The sequence below is a fragment of the Hypanus sabinus genome, chromosome 13, assembly GCF_030144855.1.
Source record: "Hypanus sabinus isolate sHypSab1 chromosome 13, sHypSab1.hap1, whole genome shotgun sequence".
Classification (NCBI taxonomy): Eukaryota; Metazoa; Chordata; class Chondrichthyes; order Myliobatiformes; family Dasyatidae; genus Hypanus; species Hypanus sabinus.
The window spans coordinates 103,616,384-103,639,246 of NC_082718.1; the positions used below are offsets into that span (position 1 = coordinate 103,616,384).

General features: G+C 42.7%; 1 protein-coding gene across 2 annotated transcripts in view; it reads left to right on the forward strand.

The window, feature by feature from the left end:
• Nucleotides 1-22,492, forward strand: part of LOC132404221 (coiled-coil domain-containing protein 60-like) — a 98,808-nt gene extending 76,316 nt beyond the window's left edge. For both annotated transcript variants that reach the window (XM_059988310.1, XM_059988311.1), the window contains 5 exons: nucleotides 5,283-5,381; nucleotides 10,696-10,836; nucleotides 12,395-12,529; nucleotides 14,637-14,826; nucleotides 15,940-22,492. In XM_059988310.1, the coding sequence (XP_059844293.1) occupies nucleotides 5,283-5,381; nucleotides 10,696-10,836; nucleotides 12,395-12,529; nucleotides 14,637-14,826; nucleotides 15,940-16,047 (673 nt within the window). In that variant the 3' untranslated portion in view covers nucleotides 16,048-22,492. The remainder of the gene's footprint in view (nucleotides 1-5,282; nucleotides 5,382-10,695; nucleotides 10,837-12,394; nucleotides 12,530-14,636; nucleotides 14,827-15,939) is intronic.
• Nucleotides 22,493-22,863: the final 371 nt, after the last annotated feature.

Sequence of the window (22,863 nt, forward strand, 5' to 3'; positions counted from 1 at the left end):
TCCAAAGTAAGTTTATTATCAAAGTCGGTTTATAGTACTTCGTCAAAACCTTAGGCACATGTATGTGTAGCTCAGGTGCCAAAGACTTTTGCACGGTAGTTTATTTGTCAACATGGAGCGGAAAACGAGGCTGCAAATCCGGCAGGAGCAAAGGATGTTTGGAATGGTGAGTGTGGAGTGCTACAGGAGGGGTGTGGGACAGGTGACAAAGAAGGAATGCCAGGATTGTAGACACATGCAGCCCCGAGACACCAGGCAAGGCAATTTGATTCCAAACAAGTGGCTTATTGATCATTACAGAATGTCTTTCTGGTGCTTTCCGCTCCCTCTCTTCTCCCTCCCCCTTTTCACAGCTGTGATTGCCCTTTCTCTACCCCCGTCATGCTCTCAGTCCGCAGTGGAGACCCATATCCGAATCAGGTTTATCATCACTCACATATGTCATGGCATTTGTTTTTTCAGCAGCAGCAGGTACAGTGCAATAAATAATTTTACTACAATACTGTGCAAAAGTCTTACGCACCCTAGCTATGTATATGTGCCTAAGACCTCTGCACACTACTGCAGGTCACCAAACGTTACCTTAAGATTTCTTTTTGCAGTCATTCACTGTAGAACAAAGAAACATAGAAAACCTTCAGCACAACAAAGCTGTGTCAAACATGTCCTTAACTTAGAAATCACCCAGGGTTACCCATAGCCCTCTATTTTTCTGAGCTCTGTGTACCTGTCCAGGAGTCTCTTAAAGGACCCTATCTTATCTGCCTCCACCACTGTCACCGGCAGCCCATTCCACGCACTCACCACTCTCTGAGTAAAAAACTTACCCCGATATCTCCTCTGTACCTACTCCCAAGCACTTTAAAACTCTGCCCTCTTGTGCTAGCCACTTCAGCCCTGGGAAAAAGTCTCTGACTATCCACATGATCAATGCCTCTCATCATGTTATACACCTCTATCAGGTCACTTCTCATCCTCTGAGAAATACAATAGAGTTAATGAAAAACTACGCACAAGCTAAGAGTGACAAACAACGAACATGCAAAATACAACCTGCAAATAGAATACTGAATAAATAGATGCACAGCGACACTATTACAGCTTAAGGTGTCAGAGTTTGGAATGCTGAAATTTCTGAAATCCTTTCCAAGGAACATCTTTTGTCTCAATCCATTATATCTTTCAGTAATAAATCCCTCTCATTCTTCTAAATTCCAGTGTGTATAGGCCCAATGTTGTCAACCTTTCTTCATACATCAATTCTTCAAAACTTGCATGTGTCCTCTTTTCCTAGCTATGTTTAGCTTGAGCAGGTTGGGTATCAGCTTGTGCTTTTGGCCTCCCAAGTCCCTTTGACTGTCAACAGAGAAAGGCTGTGGAGAATTCTTCTCAAATTTGATTTCATCCACTCCGTGTTGATCTTTGCCCTTCTGTCAAACAGAGCCCTGATCCAAGTGCAGAGCAATTGGACCCCACAAGCCCCTTCTGACTGGCACCACCTGTGGGGAAGGGGAAAGGTTGACAGTTTGGGGAGGAATTTGTCATGGAGAAATGTTACTTGTGATTCTCTGTGTCCTTTTGACGCAGCAGTCTTACAAAAAGAGACGAAGAATACTTATTGGTTCCTTCAGCTATATTTGTAACATTGCACTGAGCGTGAAGCTTTACATCTCTGGCAATCAGGGTGCCTCTTGTACATTCTCCTTGTCATCACGTGCTTTCCTCCGGGTGCTCTGGTTTCTTCCACTTTCCAAACGCATACAGATTAGTAAAGGTTAGTAAGTTGTAGGCATGTAATGTTGGTATTGGAACCATGGCAACGCTTGCAGGCTGCCCCCATCGCATATGTGGGCTGCATTGGTTATTGACACAAATGGTGTACTTTATATTTCAATGTACATGTTTCAAATAAAGCTCATCTAATTTGATAGTAGATGGATAGTTAGCCAAATGCAAGTAGGTCATTTACCTAAGCTTATAAAATAAATCACATTGGAAATTTTTTCATTATCTAGATGCCCACAGTAACTGTCACACAGTTCTAAATGAGACAGTCCCTAAGATTTCTGACAGCATACTTTGTAACATCAGAAAAACAATATATTTTTTTCTTAAATGAAATATTTAACACTGATTTTTATTGTACTTAATGTTCCTTAATCCTGCACCTGAAACTACTTGTACAAAGTCAAAATTGGTAACCCTTAGCTGCGTACTGATTTTGATTCTCTCCGCCAGTATCTAGAAGTCTCAATGCATGTGAACTTGCAGATTTTTTTTTACAAATATTTATTTTGACAGATACTTGAGGAAATAGAAACTCTTGTATTGAGTTAATGAGGTCCTCTTTAATATTTAGTTTTGTAACTGGAATCATTTATTTGTTAACCATGATGCTTCCATTAATGTGTCCTGTTGCCAGCACTAGAGCCCAAGTGTTAAACCCACTTTCTATCTGGAGCAGCAGTCCAAAAGCAGACATCGCATCCAGCTTATTACTTTCTCAGTGTGAGATCTATAGCAAGTTATATTTTTGTTTCTGTGTTCAATGGAGCATCCCGAGGCGACAAATCCCCAGAATTTAATGGACGTTAAGAACTCAAAAGCTGAAAATAAAGTCATGGAGCAATGAAGCAGGGCCTTCAGCCGAGTGTGCTGATCGTCAGTACTCTTTGTACGAACCCGATGCTAATCCAGTTTTATTCACCATACATCTCAATATTGTTTGCATTCTCATCAACTATAAAAAGGAGAATCATCAGCTGCAAATCTAGGACAGATATCGTGGCCTACAAGGTGATGACAGATCACTAAGAGAAGGAAGAGCCAAACCCAGGCCTGACAGCAGGGCCTATGAAGTGATCGCAGATCTCTAAGAGAAGGAAGACAGAAAGGACTCTTTCGAGTCAAAGTGAAAACAAATTTCTACAAATTGGTCTAAATTTATTACAAGAATTAAACATCAAATAATTAATTGCATAATTAATCATCAACCTCAAGTCAGTATTTAGTAGATGTACCTTTGGCAGCAATTACAGACTTGAGTCTGTGTGGGTCTCTATCAGCTTTGCACATCTGGAACTGCAATTTTTACCCATTCTTCTTTACAAAATTCCTCAAGCTCTGTCAGATTGCATGGGAATCATGAGTGTCAGCCCTTTTCAAGTCCAGCCACAAATTTTCAATTGGATTGAGGTCTGGACTCTGACTTGGCTGCTCCTGTGTAGCTGTGGCTTTATGTTTGGGGTCATTGTCTTGCTGGAAAACAAATCTTCTCCCCAGTCACATTTCCCTTGTAGATTGCATCAGGTTTTCCTCCAGGGTTTCCCTGTATTTTGCTGCATTCATTTTATCCTCTGCCTTCACAAGCCTTCCAGGGCCTGCTGCAGTGAAGCCTGATCCTGCCACCACCATGTTCCACGGTAGGGTTGATGTGATTTTGATGATATGCGATGTTCAGCTTACGCCAAACATAACTTTTAGTCTTATGGCCATAACGCTAAATATTGGTTTCATCAAACCATAGAACCTTCTTCCAGTTGACTTCAGAGTCTCCCACGTCTTCTAGCAAACTCTAGCTGAGATTTCATGTGAGTTTTTATCAACTGTAGCTTTCTCTTTGCCACTCTCCCATAAAGCTGCAATGGTGAAGAACCTGGGCCATAGTTGTCGTCTGTGCAGTCTCTCCCATATCAGCCACTGGACCTTGTAACTCCTCCAGAGTTGTTATAGGTCTCTTGGTGCCACCCCTCCCCTCCCCCGCACTCGTCCCCTTCTTCCACCGTCACTCAGTTTTTGAAGATGGCCTGCTCTAGGCAGATTTACAGCTGTGCCATTTTACTTTTCCATTTCTTGAAGATTGACTTAACTATACTCCAAGGGATATTCAGTGACCTGGAAATTGTCTTGTATCCATCTCTTGACTTGTACTTTTCAATAACCTTCTCATGGAATTGCTGGGTATGTTCTTCATGGTGTAGTTTTTGCCAGGATACTGACTCACCAGCAGTTGAACCTGCCAGATACCTATGTATTTTACTATAATCAATTACAGCACCTTGACTACACAGGTTTATATATAGCTAGGACACCTTAACCAATTATCTGACTTCTAAAACCAATTGGCTGCACCAGTGTTGTTTTGGTGTGTCATATTAAAGGGGGTGAATACTTATGCAATCAATTATTTTGATTTTTATATTTGTAAATAATTTAGATCACTTGTTATCATTTTGACACAAAATAGTATATTTCTGCTGATCAGTGTCAAAAAAATCAAATTAAATCCACTCTGATTCAATGCTGTAAAACAATAAAACATGAAAACTTCCTTGGGGGGGCCGGGTAAATTTTTTTTTATATAGGCGCTGTATCTAAACCTATCATGATCTCTTACATTAATGCCAAATCCCCCCCCCCCACTTCCTTTGCTCCAAGAATGACAACCCCAGTCGCAGTTTACAACCATAAACTAAAAACCGTCACCTTGAAATATGGCACCTTCACTCTCTTCCTAAAATGTGATGACTGGAATTGGCTGCATTTCTCAGGTTATGACCTTTGATGTCTTCAACAGTTAGCCAGTTAACTCCCAGCCTCTGTTGCTATTTCCTCATTTCACTTAGACTCACCTGGATCCACCTTCTCCCTCTCCCTCACCTCTTTATATTGGATGCTACCCCTCCGTCATATAGCTCCGTTTGATATCAGAGAGTGTATTCAGTGTACAACCAGAAATTCTTAATCTGCACAGACATCAACAAAACCAAACACTCCAAAGAATGAATGACAGAAACGTCAGAATCCCAAAGCAAGCCCTACCACCTCCCACGCACAAGCAGCGACAGAAACATCAACCCTCCCCCCACCACACCAGCCCCCAATGAGACCTTGATGTAGAGTCCATCAAAAACTATGGTCCGTTACCTCATTTTGGTATCTCAGACAGGCTTTCTCTCACTAGAGAGGGAGAGAGAGAGAGAGATTGCTACTGCAACAATGAGAGTGGGAGACAAAATCAGTCCAGACAAAGGATCTCAACAGTCCTTTTCCCTCTACAAGAGCTGAAGAACTGGCTTGCTGAGTTCTTCCAGCTGCACGTTTTATGCTGCAGACTCTTGTCTCACTTCAGCCTCCCTGCTCTGTATAGGACTCTGTATCCCTCACCATTCTTGCGGCGTGTTCTTCGAAAGAATGATGTGCTTTGGATTACATTTTGTGTGCTATTTTGATACATCGATCAATAATGTTAACGGTTTGTAATGAAGACTCGTTTCCTGCAGTTCAACAGCTGTCATGAGTAATGGAAAAATGAACCCACGGGCCAGTCACAGCACAGAGCCACCAGCTGATGTGAATAAATTACAGCAGAGACCAAAAAGGTACTTTCCAAATTAAAGTTGGCATCTGGTAAATTTGTCTGCAACCTAAGTTTGTTTGGTGACAAGATGGATCACAAAGTCTCTATAATTAACCATCATTGTCATTTGGTATAAGAGTAGTACTTAAATCTTCTCGAATATGAACTAGTCTCAGCGTTCTGAGCTTCACATCCCCATCACGTATGAGTTATAAAGGCTTCCTTTCCCCTCAGACTGCGTGAAACTGGAATTATTGGGCCATAGGTTTAGGGTGAAAGGTTAAACATTTGAATAGAATGCGAGGGGGAGCTTCTTCACTCTGATTCTAATGCGAGTGCAGAACAAGGGGCAGGTTCAATTGCAACATTTTAGAGAAGTTTGGATAGGTACATGGATGAGAGGGGTATGGGTGCAGATAGATGGGACTAGGCAGAAAACTGGGTCAGCATGGACTAAATGGACCAAAGGGCCTGTTTCTGTGCTGTAATGCTGCACGATCCTATGACTTTATAGTGCATTCCAAAATGAAATTATTTGGAGGAAATTGGGAGCATACAGTGAATGAAAATGAGTTGCTGGGATACAGGGATATCTCAGAGTGAGTGAGACTGGTGGGATGTCTCATTTGGGTGCTAGCTTGGACCTGATGGGTTGAATGGTCTCTGGCTTTGTTTCTATAAATAATTAAGTAATTAAGTGTTTTTCCAAAAATGGCACTAGTGAACCAGGGTATCGTGTTGTGGGCTGCTTACAAAACTTGTAAGTATTCCTGTACTGAATTACGCTCACTGCAATCTGCAGTCTGTCATTTCCCTTTAAGCAAGATACATTTGAACTGGCTTAATGAACTAGCAATTTCACAAAATTCTGAAGATGTAAATCTCAAGCATGCAGGTATGGCACCTTTAAGCGGATGAATGTACGTCAACATAGCCAGAAGAAAGGGAAGAGGGGAAGACTCCAAGCCAGACTGAATCGCCAAGCAATGGAAGTTCCTCGATCCTGCATCGTATTAGCAAATATACAGTAGCTGGCGAACACGATTGAGGACCCAAGGGCAAGATTGCTGTATTGGAAGGAAATAAGGAATTGCTGCATTCTGTGTTTCATGGAGACTTGGCTCACTCCAAACACATTGGAATCAATGATCAGACCTGAGTGCTTCTTGATACACAGAATGGGCCGAACTGCTGATTTGGAGAAGGCAAAATGTGGGGGTTTGTGTTTCCTTATAACCTCTCTGAGGTGCTCGGATGCAGTGGTCTTGGTCTTGTGTTGCGCCTTTGCTCCCTGACCTAGGACATCTAATGATTATTTGCAGATGGTTCTGCTTATCAAGAGGGTTCTCCTCCATGATCCTGACTGCAGTTTACATAGCATTGGAAGTTGAACTCGAGACATTGAATGCTGCCATCAAACAAGAAACTGCCCACCCCAGCACGTTTTAAGTCATAGTCGGAGACTTCAATCAGGCTTGTTTAAAGAAATCACTGCCAAATTATCATCAGCATATAAGCTGCAGCACCAGGGGTCCCAACATACTAGAGCACTGCTATACTATCAGTAGGAATGCCTACCATTCCATGCCTGGACTGCATTTCTGGAAGTCTGATCACTTGCTGCCCTTCTCCAACCTGCATGTAGGCAGAGGCTAAAGATCAAGGCTCCAGAGTTAAGGACAACAAAGATGTGGTGGTGTGAGGCAGAGGAGCGCCCATGGATTGCTTTGATTGGGTGGACTGGGCCGGGTTCAAGGACTCATCAGAGGATCTGAATCCATGGATATGAGTACCTGTGGATAAACTACTGTTGTCATGGACTTTATTAAAACAGTCGTAGATGAGAGTGTCCCTACAAAATCATTCAGAGTCCTCCCCAACCAGTAGTGCTGGATAAACCATGAGATCTACACTGTGCTGAGGACCAGATCAGAGGCATTCAGGTCCAGGCGCAATCTCCAGAAAGTCACCTGACGTGTGATATGGCAATTCTGGGCCAAACCTGAGTCACTGGGGGATGTTGAATAGCTGTGGCAGGGCTTGAATGCTATTACCTCTCACAAAGTGAAACCAGACGGCATCTGTCACAACAGGATTTTGCTCCCCAATGAGCTCGATGCCTTTTAGGCTCGCGTTCACCCTCAAAACACGGAGGAACCTTCACTAACCCCCACAGACCCCGATGACCCTGTGGTTTCAGTCTCTGAGGCTGACCTGGAAGTATCCTTCAGGAGAGTGAATCCTGGCTGAGCACTAAAGACCTGTGCTGATCATCTGCCTGGAGGATTCACCGTTATCTTAAACCTCTCACTCCGGCAGCCTGAGCTTCAAGCAGGCTTCAACCAACCACAATAACCTGCCTCAATGACTATCATCCAGTAGCACATATGTTCACTGTGATGAAGTGCTTTGAAGTTGGTGATGAAATGTATCAACTCCTGCCTGAGAAGTGACTTGTTCCACTGAGAAGTGACTTGTTCCATTCCAATTTGCTCACTGGCAAAAGGCACCTCCGCAGGTGCCTTCTCATGGCTCTTCATCTCAACCCTGGAACATCTGGACAGCAAAAATGTATACATCAGGAAGTTTTCTTATCGTCTATAGCTCAGTATTCAACACTAGTACCCTCAAAATGTATCAATAAGCTTCAAGACCTTGTCTTCAATACCTCCTTGTGCAATTGGATCCTCAATTTCCTCATTTGTAGACCCCTGTCAGTTCAGATTGACAAAAGACATCTCCTCCACAATGTCTATCACATGACAGGTCTGTGTGCATAGCCCCCTGCTCTACTCACTTTATACTTATCGCTGTGAGGTTAACACCACTCCATTGCCAGATTGAAGTTGGGTGACGATACCACTGTCGTTGCCCAAATCAAAGGTGGTGATGAATCACTATATAGTAGGGAGACTGAAAATCTGGCTATGTGGTACCACAACAACAACCTCTCACTCAATGTCAGCAAGACCAAGGAGCTGATTATTGAGTTCAGGAGGAAGGAACCAGGGGATCAGGGGTGGAGAGGGTCAGCAACTTTAAATTCCTCGGAGTTAACATCTCAGAAAAACCTGTCCTGATCCCAGCAGACAAGTGCAATTACAAAGAAAGCATGGCAGCACCATCATTGCCTTAGAAGTTTGTGAAGATTCACATGATATGGAAAACTTTGACAAACCTCTAAAGAAGTAGTGGGTACGGCTCTGTCCATCACGGATAATGCCCTCTCCACCAATTGACCACATCTACACAGAGCACTGCCATAGAAAAGCAGCATCCATCATTAAGGACCCCCAACACCCAGGCCATAGGTGTTGCTGTCAGGAAGAAGATATGTATGGGGGACTCAGGACCCCCACCACCAGCTTCAGGAACAGCTATTACCCCTCAAACATCAGGTCTCTCGAACCAGAAGGGATAGCTTCACTCAACTTCATTTGCCCAATCAATGAACTGTTCCCACAATCTACTGATTCACTTTCAAGGACTTTTCATCTCATGTTCTCAGTACTTTTTTTTTAATTTTGACAGTTTGTTGCCCTTAGCACAAACTGTAAAAACATTTGTCCTGTTGGGTGCAGCTCTATTGTGTTTCTTGGATGTACTATGTATGCACACAAGAAAACGAATCTCAGGGTTGTATATGGTGACATATATGTATCTTGATAATAGATTTAATTTGAACTTTCGAGTAATTTAACTCTATCTGTAATAAATGACTGAGTATTCTCTTGATTTGCTGACAATAGTTTAAATGCATGGTCATTAGTATAAGAAAGCATTTCACATAGAAAACATGGATACAAATCAGAAAGAAAAACATTACATGGAATTATATTTAATCCAAGGACTATTTAGAAGGAAAGAGGTACAAATGTTCAGGGAGAGAATTCTTGGTATTGACGACAAGTTAGTTTAAGAAGACTAATGACATAAGATGTGGCAGAATGGAGGAATTTCCAGGGAGCTGTGTTGTTAGGGCATTTGCTCATTTTAGGTTGGTAAGAGCCTGCTGCAGACTGAACAGGTTGTCAGTCGCAGAGATTTTGAGAAGGTGAAACCCACACGTGGTGATAACCTGGGAGTTGAACAAGGGAATAATTATCTAGTTTCCCGAGCTTCCTCCCCCTCACAACTCTACACATTTCCAGTAGATCTGCCCTCAAGTGCAGACTGTGTGAAGCTAAACCGTAAGCCTGAAGCCTAATCCGCAGTCACTGGTGGTCATGGGTGGCTGTGCCATCAGAAAAAGGAATGTGTCTTTTCTCAGTTTCCGTACCTAATGACAGACACTAACGTCATTGTGGACATCAGGCGAGGACAGAAGCAGACTTGACTTTCTTTAACACTCAGCATCATGGCTCATTTTCAGTGCCCATGTACATGTGTAGAAAACGGCTTCTGGAACAAAGGGCTCATTCACGCACAACACCACATTAATCACAGCCTTTATCCTTCCCAATGCACTTAAACTTGGTTTAAAGTCATGAAGAAGGGAAATCACAGAGATCCACTGTTCACATATTTGAAGAGCAGGTATGAGTGCACTTCTATGGTCAATAAAACTCGTGTATGGTGCTCTCTCATGGTATGAATACCTCTCAATTGTATTCCAGTTGCTGCCCTTGCCAGACTGGCTTAGCATTTTCCCTGCACCTCCTTCCCTTTGTATATCTGGGGCTTCAGGGAAGGGTGAATGACTGAAGAAGCCTCAACTTCATTGCTAAAGAATGGAATCTGATACATCTTTACCAAGCAATTGCACCCCAGTTTCACCATAGCAATTATATGATAGAGCCATTTGCATAAAGCTTATCATTTTGCCTGAGTTTGCATCAGAACACTCTTGACAAAGTCGGGTCTATCACATCCTCGGTAGCAAATCAGAAGGCTAGCAAAGTGACAGTGAGCAGGTGGAATACTGGGAATAAAGCTCAGAGCATCAGGTTAGTTTTGCAGAAAGTAACTTCGGATACTGAAAGATCAGCAGAAGTTCAGACTGAATTTCTTCTGCTGACAATGCAATGGTGGAAAATTATTTTCAGCATCTAAAAGTAGTCAGATTTGTAGAACAGTGACAGAGCTAAATGAGCAAAAATTAAATTTCCAGCTGGCTTTTGCAGACAGAGAGCTGGATTAATGCTATGAACAGTTTTTGACTTATCTTTCTATATCTTTTGTCATACATACTTCAGCACAGAGCTTAATACAGCTGTGTATGTGTCTGTGTACTGTTACCAGGTGTGGCTGACTGAGAATGCCATTTTGAGTGATAAAGTGCCATGCATCTGGACTGAATGAAATGATATTAACATTCTTTCCTTTCTCACATGCAGTTCCCCCTCCAGCCCCATTTCAAAAAGCAGCCTGTTTTCTGCCAGCAAATCCTCCCTCCCTCTGGAGATGCAGTCGAAATTCATTGAGATAACGGAGGAAGCAGCCTTGTGTCTCCATGACAACCTAGAAGCCTTGGAAAAGTGGGCAGATAATTTCTTCTCTATTTCAATGTCGAACTGCAATTTTTTTTAATGTAGTTTTGAATTTGATATGTCAGTTTAAATCCTTGTTGGGATTTTTATTTTAAATATTAACAGTACAAGGTAGCTGTGAACTTGGCACCGCCTTTGTTCATTGTAGTTTGGATTGTGAATGAGGTGCTTGGAAATTTCTAAATGATCTAATATTTTGATCTGTTGTCTTTCTTTTTTCATTAACACAAGGTTATTGGCTCAACTAACAGTGTCAGAAGCTGGCTACAGTACATGTACCGGCAAGTCCAGGGGAGACACTAGAGTGTCTCCACAATTCTGGACTCACCTTTTAACCTTGGCTTTGGAAAATCTCCCAAAATGGAGAGAGGCAAAACCAAAAAGCCTTATTCTCTCCAACAGAGAATTAGAGAAATAGTCTAGACCCAAAATATCGACTGCCCAATTCCCTCCATCAACGTTGCCTCACCCATTGCCTCCAGCATCTTGAGTGTTACTCCAGATTCCATCAGCTGCAGTCTTTTATGTCTCCAATGAAGAAATATGCTCAGAGGCCAATTTATTAGGTACAGAAGGCCACAGAATGTATTCCTGTGTGTTCATGGTCTATGCAACTGTACCCCACTCACTTCAAGGTTTGATGTATTGTGCATTCAGAGATGCTATTCTACACACCACTGTTGTAACTTGTGGTTATTTGAGTTACTGTCACCTTCCTGTCAACTTGATCCACTCTGGCCATTCTCCTCTGACCTCTCTCATTAACAAGGTATCTTCACCCACAGAACTGCAGCTCACTGGATTTTTTTTTTTTGCTTTTTACACAATCCTCTGTAAACTCGAGACTGTTGTGAGTGAAAGTCCCAGGAGATCAGCAGTGTCTGAGATACTCAAACCACCCCGTCTGGCACCAACAATAATTCAATAATCATGGTTAAAGTCACTTAGGTCACATTTCTTCCCTGTCCTGATGTTTGGTCAGAACAACTGAACCTCTTGACCATGTCTGCATGCTCTTATGCATTGAGTTGCTGCCACACGATTGGCTGTTTAGATATTTGTATTAATGAGCAGATGTATGGGAGTACCTAATATAGTGGCCACTGAGTGGAGCATTGGTGCCATAAAGCAATCAGGCTCTTGGCCTGAACTTGTGCCTTCAGGCTCCTGTAGCTCCTCCCTGATGGTAGCATTGAGAAGGGCATGACCTGGGTATGGGAGTCCTTAATGATGTATGCTGCCTTTCTGAGGCATCACTCCTTGAAGATATCTAGGATGCTGGGGAGACTAGCTCCATGGTGGAGCTGACTGGGTTTACAACAATCTCCAGCTTATTTCAATCCTGTGCAGTGCCCCACACACACCAGACTGTGATGCAGTTAGAATGCTCTCCACAGTACATCAGTAGAAATTTGGTGACATACCAAAGTATGTTTGCTGTCTTTGGTAGGGTATGGTGATGGGGTGAAGAGGCAAATGAGGTGGCTAAAGGTGATGAGGAGATGGTTGGCTCATTCCTGATTACCTCTGCAACTGGAAATTACAGGAACCGGTGGGACACCAACAAGCAGAAATTCTGTGCACTGGAAAACATTACCAGCTTCTATACATTCAGTGAGGACCTGCAGCGGTCTCTTCAGGAATCCAGAGGCAATAAAACAGAAGGGACAGCAGAGACCTGGTGAGTGTCAGCTGCTCTCCACAATATCTTTCCCACTGCAGCGCTACACAGTACAGGCCCTTCAGCCCAAATGTTGTGCAAACCTTTCAACCTATTCCAAAGTCAATCTAGCCCTTCTTTTCACATTACCCAATATCTAAGAATCTCTTAAATGTCCCTGCTATATCTGCCTCTACCCCCACATCACTATTCTCTGTGTAATCAAAACTACTTCTGTCATCCCCCCTATACTTTCCTCCAATCCAATCACCTTAAAATTATGCCCTCCTCTTGTATTAAGCATTGCTGCACTGGGAAGAAGGTGCTATCTGTATCTACACCTCTTATTATCTTATGCACCTCTATTAAGTTGCTCCTCATCCTCCTTTGCTCAACAGGCAAAAGCCCTAACTCCCCCAGTCTTTAAAATAAAACATACCATCTAATCCGTGCTTGGCATGCTCTCAAAAGAATGGACCCAGGAGCCGAGGAATGGCAGGATCCCCAGGAAGAGACAGAAACAAGAGGTTAGCTACCAGTGTACTAACAGAGCAACCAAGCAACATCACAAGCCAACTTACTCTCTCCAACACAATGCTCCCACCTCCATCAAGGCACAGAATGAGAGTCCTCCTCAAATAATCAAGGAGTGTGGGAAACAAGTGGCAGTCACAATTAATTTGACAAGATTAAACCAAAAACACAAGGGCTTAACAACTCTACTTAAGATAGTGAATTGAATTGAATTAACTTTACTACTTACATTTTTCACATACATTAGAAGTAAAAATCTTTACATCTCCATTTAAATGTGAAATCTGCTATTTAGAGTAATTTGTAATAAACATTATGTACAACAGGGCAGTCAATATAGTACAGAAATACAATTGTATCTGTGTGAATTGATTAGCAAATACAGGTGCTCAAAAGCCCTCGAAACTCAACGCTCTATGACAAGCCACAGGGCTTGTGACAGTACCTCCCCACCTAAGGCTAGCAGCGGAAAGTACAGGGAGCTCTCAAGACAGGTCTGAAAGTACTCTAAGCAGTCCTGGAGCTTGAGAGAACACTGGGAAATCCAGAGCAGTTCTGATAGTCCCGAGGCAGATCTGGACCTGGGAGGCAGTGCCGGAATATCTGTAAGCTCAGAAACATAGCACATGACTTGGAAACATAGCATAACATGGGCGACCTTACGGACCTTGTTGACCCAGAAAACCTTGGAAAAAATCTTGAAAATAGACTCAGTGCCTCCACTGGGTCCATAGGGGTGGTGGTGAGGGGGCAATTCTAATATGGTTCGCTCTCAAAGGACTGGACCCAGATGCAGAAGAAAGGCAGGATCCCCAGGAAGAAATAGAAAGAAGAGGTTAGATGTCAAAATACCAACAGAGCTTCAGACTGACACCACAAGACAACTCCCCCCAAGACGTTGAATGAGAATCCTCTTAAATAATCGTAGAATACATGTAACATGTACCGACCACAATTAACTGGATAAGATTAAACCAAAAACACAAGGGCTTAACAACTCTAGTTAAGATATTGATTGTCAAATACAGGTTCTCAAAAACCCTGGAAGCTCAACACTTTATACAAGTCGCAGGGCTCATGACAATCCAGGCAACATCTGGTAGATCTCTTCTGCATCCTTGAAATACTCTGGGAAAGTATAAGTGGAAAATGGGAACAAGGAATATGATCCGGATAGGTGAGGTAGCTAGATATTTCAAAACATTCTTTGTTACTTCAATCCCTAGTGCTGAAGTGCCCCATTCTTGAATTGAAGCAATTGAACATACATAGCAGATTTGACCCCACTCAGTGCCACGGTAGCTTCCCTCAACTGGGCAACAAGTGGACCGATACAACTGAATGAATGAATTAAAATAGTCATTTAGTTAATATTGTTGATGCTGCAAAGGCTGAGAACCTTGTTCCACCATAGCTGAACGTTCTGGCACCATCCTCACTGAGACATTCACAATAAGTGTTTCATGAAGCTCCTGATTGTGAAACAAGAACCAGCGGTGGAGAAATGTTGAGAATCATCCTGTTTGAATGGTTTCTACATTCAGTGTTGTTCCTGATGATGTGCTGAGAACTTCTGCCTTCCCTTGTATTTCAGGTATTCCCGCTTGTTGTCCAGAGTTCCCGAGGCAGTACAACGGAATCAGAAGATCAACCGAGCTCTGAGGAGACTGGAAAAGTTTGGAGTACAACAGAACTTCAGGATTCGGCCACAGCACTTCCTCAAGGTGCTTCATGGATTACGGAATTGGGAGCTTTGCTCTCCGGACGTAAGCGCAGCAGTTGAGGTGAGGCCATTAATGGAATTGTTCAAAGCCGGGGATTACGTGGAGGGGAAGTGTTTCTGCAGAAAAGGACTTTGAACTTTCTTGCACTGTTGAAGAAGGGAGAGACTCAGGTGTATGTTCTGTGATGGGGTCACACTGACCAGGTATTATCTATTGCTGCTGCTTCCTTGCCTGGATACAATGGTACTGAGGTGTCTGCTGCAACTCTTGCCATCTGCTGAGAACTTCACAGTGTTGAGCCAGTGGAAGGTCACCAAGTTGACTCTGTTTCTATTTATTTCTATTTATTTAGAGATACATCACGGTAACAGGCTCTTTTGCATGCCATCCAAGTATACCCATGTGACCAATTAACCTACTAACCTGCACGTGTCTGGAATTCGGGAGGAAGCCGGAGCACCCAGAGGAAATCCACGCGGTCGCTGGGAGAACGTACTTTCTAGACAGTGGTGGAATTGAACCCAGGTCACTGGCACTGTACTTGTGTTACACTAGGTTACACTACCCCGAGGTTACTGTGCCGCCCTGTTTCTCTGTCCCTCGATGCCAACATTTTCTATTTTAATTGCTACAGTCCTCTCAAATCAGATTAGGTCCTTTATTCCTATCAAATTGAACTGAAAGATGCAAGTATGAATATGAACAAAAGTGAAGAATTTCTACATTTTATTAAAAGTACAAAGACGTGTTAAAATACCAATGACCTATTTTTATTTTAATGCAATACTTAAATGTTTCATGAAATTAAACATTCTATACCGATCTTAGTGATTAAAAACTGGTGCACAGAATAATTATTTACATTAAGACCAACCATCAGAGGGAGTTTACTGTACCTCTGTGTGTATGTAGAACATTCCAGACTCAAAATACTACTGGAAACCTGAAACATCAGAATGTCAGAAATACTCTTCAGGTCAGATAGCACCTGCAGAGCAAGAAACAGAGTTAACACTTCATATCAATGACCTTCCATCATTGGAGAAGCGTTGACTCTGCTGAATTTTTCCCTGAATGCTGCCTAACATGTTGACTATTTCCATCAGTCTCTGTTTTCTGTTGCTGGGCTCAATCTGAAACCCATCCATCAAATCCTGACCATTTTCTTCACAGTTCTTGCGAGACGAAGTGATTCGGATGCCCATGGAGGACTATGACGGCTGGCTCCAGTTGAAATTGAAAATGCCCCAGAGGATACAGAGTGCTCCACCCATGAGGTGAAGATCACAGAAGGAGGAAGTTTGGAAAAACACTTCTGGAAGTGTTCCGTATCTTTTTCTTCAATTATAAATGAACTGACATCACTGAGTATGATGTTAAAGAACACAAATAGGATGTCAATATCTGCTGTTTCAAAGAGTCTCGTAAGCTGGCCAGCTGTACTGTAATGCAATGCAAAACAGGTCCTCTTTAGCCTTGTAATCTCATGTAATTCTGCCCACATTATATAAATAGTTTTCTAATAATAAACTGACCATGGATTAAACTAAGGAGTTAAAATGGTAATAGATGCTCCTGTTATTTTGACAAGTGATTCTTTCCATTTATAGACCAATGGAAATGATACTTCCTTTTCCAAATTTTGTTCTTAACTCTAAATGAATATCATTCATGAGTTACCACATCAACCTAAACTGTTGGATATTTGTTGTAGCTTTCTTGGTGCCTCTCTCCATCTTTTTCTTTTCTTGTTTTCTGTTTTAAGGGTACGGCTTCGTGCACTGATTCTCTTAGCGACTCTCCTGCTCATTCTGAACACCAAGCACTAACAAGCACACTTTTCCAAACTTTAAATACTTGAACTGAAGGAGCAGGATTTCTTGACACTCCTAGCCAGAACCTGTTTACAAGGAGAAAGAATCTCAAAGGAAGGGCAATTAGCAACCCATTAGAATTTGCACCAGTGAAAAATCATCAGTTCTGCCATCCAGTGCTGCTGTAGTATCATTGATATAATGCAAGGGGTTATACGCCATGGACCAATACCATTAAGCCTGGGGTCCGTGGACCAATATAATGTGAGCCGTAGATAAGCGAACAGCACAGTAGTGCTGCAGTTTACAGCAGCCATCCGTAAGATCGGGGTTCGACTGACAGTAAGGAGTTTATATGTTCCTCCTGTGACTGCATGGGGTCCTCCGGGGGGGGTGGGGGGGTTGCTCCAATTCCCTCCCACATTCTAAAGACATATGGGCTATAGGGATCGGTGAGTTATGGACATGCTATGATGATGTCAGAAACATGGCATCATTAGCGGGCTGCCCCCAGCACATCCTCACTGATTAGATTTGACATAAACACCGCATTTCATTGTATGTTTCGACGTATGAGTGGCAAACAGAGCTAATCTCATTTTTAAGAAAGCTTTAAACTCTCCTTGACTACTACCATCTCACTTGACATTAATCCTGCAATTAATCAACATGATTTCTGTTGACCTCTGTGTTCAAGACATTATTTCTTGTTTTCTGGGAAGTATCTACTGGTAATTGAGGGTCCAAAATTAATGGGTTTTCAGCTATTACTGATTAGCCTTTGGTCATGCTGTTGTCACTCAGTGGACTGACCAGAATTTAACACATGGCTTTCTTGCAGTTAATGACAGCCATGGTTAAGTAAGCAAACTTTCCACTGTTAGTTATTCCTGACGGATAGAGTACAGAACATAGAATGGTACAGCTCAGGAACAAGCCCTTCAGAGCACAATGCTGTGCTGCAGCATTTAAATTAGTCATCAAATGGCCGACTAAATTCATCTCTTCTGCCTACACAATGTACACATCCTTCCATTTTTCTCACATTCATGTGCTTATCCAAATGATGCTTCAAAATCCCAGATGTATCTGCCTCTACCACCACCCGGGGAATGCATCCCAGGCACCCACCATTCTCTCTGTAAAATACTTGCCCCTCATATCTCCTTTGAAATTACCCCCCTTCACCTCTGGCATGTGACATTTTAACCCATTTTAACTGTCCACTCTATCTATGCTTCTCGTAATCTCATCGACCTCGATCACATCTCCCCTCAGCCTCCGCCTCCACAGAAAGCAACACAGCTGTGCCCACCCTCTCGTTATAGTGCATGCTCTCTAATCCAGGCAGCCCCCCTGGTAAAGCTCTTCTGCAGCCTCTATGAAGTTTCCATAACCATCCTATAATGGGGCGACCAAAACTGTACGCACAATTCCAGATGCAGCCTGATGAGAGTTTTACAAAGCTCCAACGTAACTTCCTGACTTTTGAACTCAGTGCCTTGTCTAATGAAGGCAAGCATGCCATATGCATTCTGAACAACCCTATCAACCTGTGTAGACACGTTCAGGGAGCTAAGAACTTGGACCCTGAGGTCCCACTGCTCATAAAAACTGTTAAGGGTTGCTTTTGATTTGACCTACACTTCACATTGGCCGGGTTAAACTCTTATCTGCCATTCCTCCTTCATATTTGCAACTGATCTATATCACACTGTATTCTTTGTCAGTCTTCTATGCTATTCACAACATCACCAATCTTTGTGCCATCTACAAACTTATAAACTCACCCACGTACATTTTCATCCTGTTTATTTATACACATCACAAGCAGCAGAGATTCCAGTACAGATCCCTATGGAACACCACTAATCACAGACCTCCAGCTAGAATCAGTCCCTTCGACCACCACCGCCTGTCTTCCTTGGGCAATCCAGTTCAGAATCTAAATGGACAATTCGCCATGGATCCCATGCACCTTAGCCTCCCATGAGGGACCTCTACAAAACATCACTAAAGTCTGTGTAGGCAATATCCACAGCTCTATCTTCATCAATCACTCTCATCACCTTGTCAAAGATATCAATCAAGTTAGTAAGTCACAGCTTGCTCCGTACAAAGTCGTGTGACACAGCACAGAACAGGTGCTTTCAGTCCAATGAGCCGTACCACCCAGCAACCGACCTAGTCAACCCTAACCAATCATAGGATGGTTTACAACGGCAATGTGGAATGTGGGTGGAAACTGGAGCACCCAGAGGAAACCCACAGACTCACAGGAAGGACATGCAGACTCATTACAGATGGTATCAGAATTAATTATGACATTGTTCCTTAAATTTTAACCAAAGAAACTTAAAAGTAAATAAATTGGGCAATTCACACCTCAGATTTTCCTATCCCCACCTTGCACTCTCTCCCTCTCTCTCTCTCTCTCACACACACACACACACACTTTCTCTTTCATCTACCTCACTTCCTTATCCCTCCCTCTCTCCAGTTACTCCGAGTAAGAGCTGTACATAAACTAGTAAGGTGAAAGGTTGTTCTATTACCATTCTGGTTGCCTCCATTTCGAAGAGAAAGCAAAATGCTGCTGTCACTGGAGATCTGAAATTCCAAAATAAAAGATTATGATGAAGGGATTTAACTTGCAATATTGATTCTGTCCCTGTCTCCACAGATGCTGCCTGACCTACTGAGTACATCCAGCACTTTCTGTTTTATTTCATAACGCATTTGCCAGATCTGTTATGTGAGCTTTGCATATCATCCAAAAGCCTTGTATCCAATGACCTCACCCTTTTTGCGATTGTAGCTGCAACTTCTGCTGACCGGCATTCTGGAAATTAATCCCTCTCTGGTGATACAATCTGGAAATGAATTCGAGGAATGCAGTCATTTTGGAATGAGAATTTGAATTACTGTCACATGTACTGAGATACAGTGAAAAGCTTGTCTTGCATACTGTTCATACAGATCAGATCATTACACTGTGCACTGAGGAAGAAAATGGTAAAACAATAACAACGCAGAATTAAAGTGTAACGGCTACAGAGAAAGTGCAGTGTAGGGAACCATTCAGTTATAATGGCAGGGTAAAAACTGTCCTTAGGGATAAGAGAAGATGTTCATGGTAGATGGGGATCTTTGATTCTGCTGGCTGTGTTACTGAGGCAGCAAGAAGTGTCAGCCGTGTCCATAGAGGGGAGACTGGTTTCTGTGATGTGCTGAGACATGGTGCTACTAATGAGGTGACATTTTCCCTGAAATGTCATATTGCTGACAAATCAGTTTTACACGGCTGAATGTAATCACATTTAATATGCAGTTTCTTGCAATAGAAGCAATATAGTGCTAGGTATTCAGTTTTAAAACACTTTTAAATATTTCTGCTCAGCCAGCAGATGTATAAGCTAATAAATTACTCTGCAGGCCACATGGAGGTTCACAGTTACTTGTGGCCAACCCTCAAGGACTGGAAACTCAGTCTATGTATCCCTGTTTATTGGTTTGTCCTGTTTGAATTGCACGGTCCTTGGGAAATCCGTAGTTGCTGCTCGGTTCAGCAACTTTAATTGCTTGCATTAACGGGAACAAGGATCAGGATTCACCTGGAAATTCCAAGACTGTGGTACACATAATGAAATCACAAAGCTTGAAATGTCTCTTCTGTCATTAGTGGGCTGTGGGCTCATTTGTGAAACCTTTGGGAAAAGGGGAAAAGTTGAGAAATTACAGCTGAGTTTAGCTATGGGGATATCTGGTAGGGAGTTCCCATCCTCCCAAGTCTTTTGTAATAATCTGCTAACACAGTTAAGAGCTGACACTAAGCACTGTCACTGTGCTGTGGTATTGGAATTTCAGAACCTCTCAGCAATCAACACAACAAGCAGGGATGTAGGCAGAAAAACTGTGCTGGCTGCTTTATTAGGTACCCCCATACCACCTTGTTAATGCAAATATCTAATCAGCCACTCATGTGGCAGCAACTCACTGCATAAAAGCATGCAGACATGGTCAAGAAGTTCAGTTGTAGTTCACACCAAACATCAGAATGGGGAAAAATCATGATCTAAGTAACTTGAACCATGGAATGATTGTTGGTGCCAGACAGGGTAGCTTGAGTATCTCAGCGACTGATGACGTGTGATTTTCAGGCACAACAGTCTGTGGAGTTTAGAGAAGGGTGCACAAATAAAAAAAATCCAGTGAACAACAATTCTGCGGGTGAAAATGCCTTGTTAGTGAGTGAGGTCAGAGGAGAATGGCAAGACTGATTCAAGCTGACAGGAAGGCAACAGTAACTCAAATAACCACACGTTTCATCTGTGGTGTGCAGAAGAGTATCCCTGAACTGACAACATACCAAAGTTTGAGGTGGATGGGCTACAGCAGCAGAAAACCACACCGGGTTCCAGTAGTATGACCACTGAGTCCTTTGTAAATGCAATTGTTTCATTCAAGCCTAATTATCCTAATATTGCACCCTTGAGAAGCCTAAAAATTTACAAAACAGAACGAAGCCATTCAGCCTATTAAATATACAGTATTCAACGTATTTCCATTTAGCATCACAGTGCATTTCGAGACATGCAGCCTGGAAACAGGCCCTTGGGACTATTTAGTCTGTGCTAACCATCAGTCACCCATTGACACTGCACAACCCTCTTCTTGCTATCAATGCAGAATCAGATTTATCATCACTGATTTTCATCATTAAAATTATCGCTTTATGGCAACTGTGTAGTGGAAGACATAAAAATTACTATAATTTACACAGAAATAGTGCAAAAGAGGCATAGCAAGATTGTGCTCTTGAGACTCATGGCCCATTCAGAAATCTAACAGTGGATGGAAGATAAACTGGTGAGGTGGAGGGGTGGGTCTTCAGGCTCCTGCATCTCCTCCCTGGCAGTAGTCATGAGGAGAGGGTGTTCCTGTCAACTCCTCCTGGATCCTGCCACTCACCAACACCAGAGGTAGTTTATAGTGGCCAATTAAACTACCAACCCACACATCTTTTGGATGAGGGAGGAAGCCAGAGCAGGAGGTGGGAATCCCATGCAGTCACGGGGAATCGTGTTCCAGACGTCCTCAAAGGAGCTCCAAGGCAGCAGTTCTACCAGCTACACCACTGTACTTCCCCCACAGTTTTTGTTGCAATCGAATGAGTAACTTCTAATTCTTCGAACAAAAGTCCAACTCAGTTGTCTGTGGCATTGCTGACTCATTGTAAAGTGGCAGCAGTCACAGAAACACTAACACCCAAGAATGATAAGGTCTATAAAATGTAATGGATACAGCCCAGTCCATCGCAGGAATAGCCCTCCCCACCACTGCACACATCTAAAGGAGTGTTACCACATGAAAGCAGCATTCATCATCAAGGACACCCACTGTCCAAGCCATGCACATTGGGCAGGAGGCCCAGGGTCCCACACCACCAGGTTCAGGAACAGTTATTACCCTTCAACAATCAGGCTCTTGAACCAGCGTGGATAACTTCACTCACCTCAACTCCAAACTCAATCCACAACCTGTTGACTCACTTTCAAGGACTCTTTCACTCATGATCTCATTATTTATTTATGTATCTTTAAATCGTACAGTTTATCTTTTGCACATTGGTTGCTTTTGTGTGTAATTTTTCATCGATTCTGTTATACTTCTTTGCTCTGCTGTGAATGCCTGCAAGAAAATTAATCTCAAGTTAGTATATGGTGACATTTACTTTGATAATAAATTTACTTTGAATTTTGAAATGTGTTGATTCTGCATCTAAATCCTGGAACTCTTTGCTGAACAGTGTTGGAGTTGACTTTTTCAATACAGCAGAGGTCATTCAAGAATGCAGCCCATTACCTTTGCAGGGTAACACATCATTGTCTTTATGTGCCGTCTTACTTGCCAAGAACACCATGACCATAACTGTTTTTGGGAAATTTTTCTACAGAAGTAGTTTGCCATTGCCTTCTTCTGGGCAGTGCCTTAACAAGATGAGTGACACCAGCCATTATCAATACTCTTCAGAGATTGTCTGCCTGGTGTCCAATATCGCATAACCAGTATTTGTGATATAACCCAGCTGATCGAGCGGCCACCCACCACCTGCCCCCGTGGCTTCATGTGACCCTGTTTCGGGGGGCTAAGCAGGTGATATGCCATGCCCAAGTGACCTGCAGGCTAGCAGTGGGAAAGAGTGCTATACACCTCCTTTATTAGGGAAGAATCTTCACTCCGCCACCCAAGGACAATTCGGTGTGGGAAATAAATGACTGCC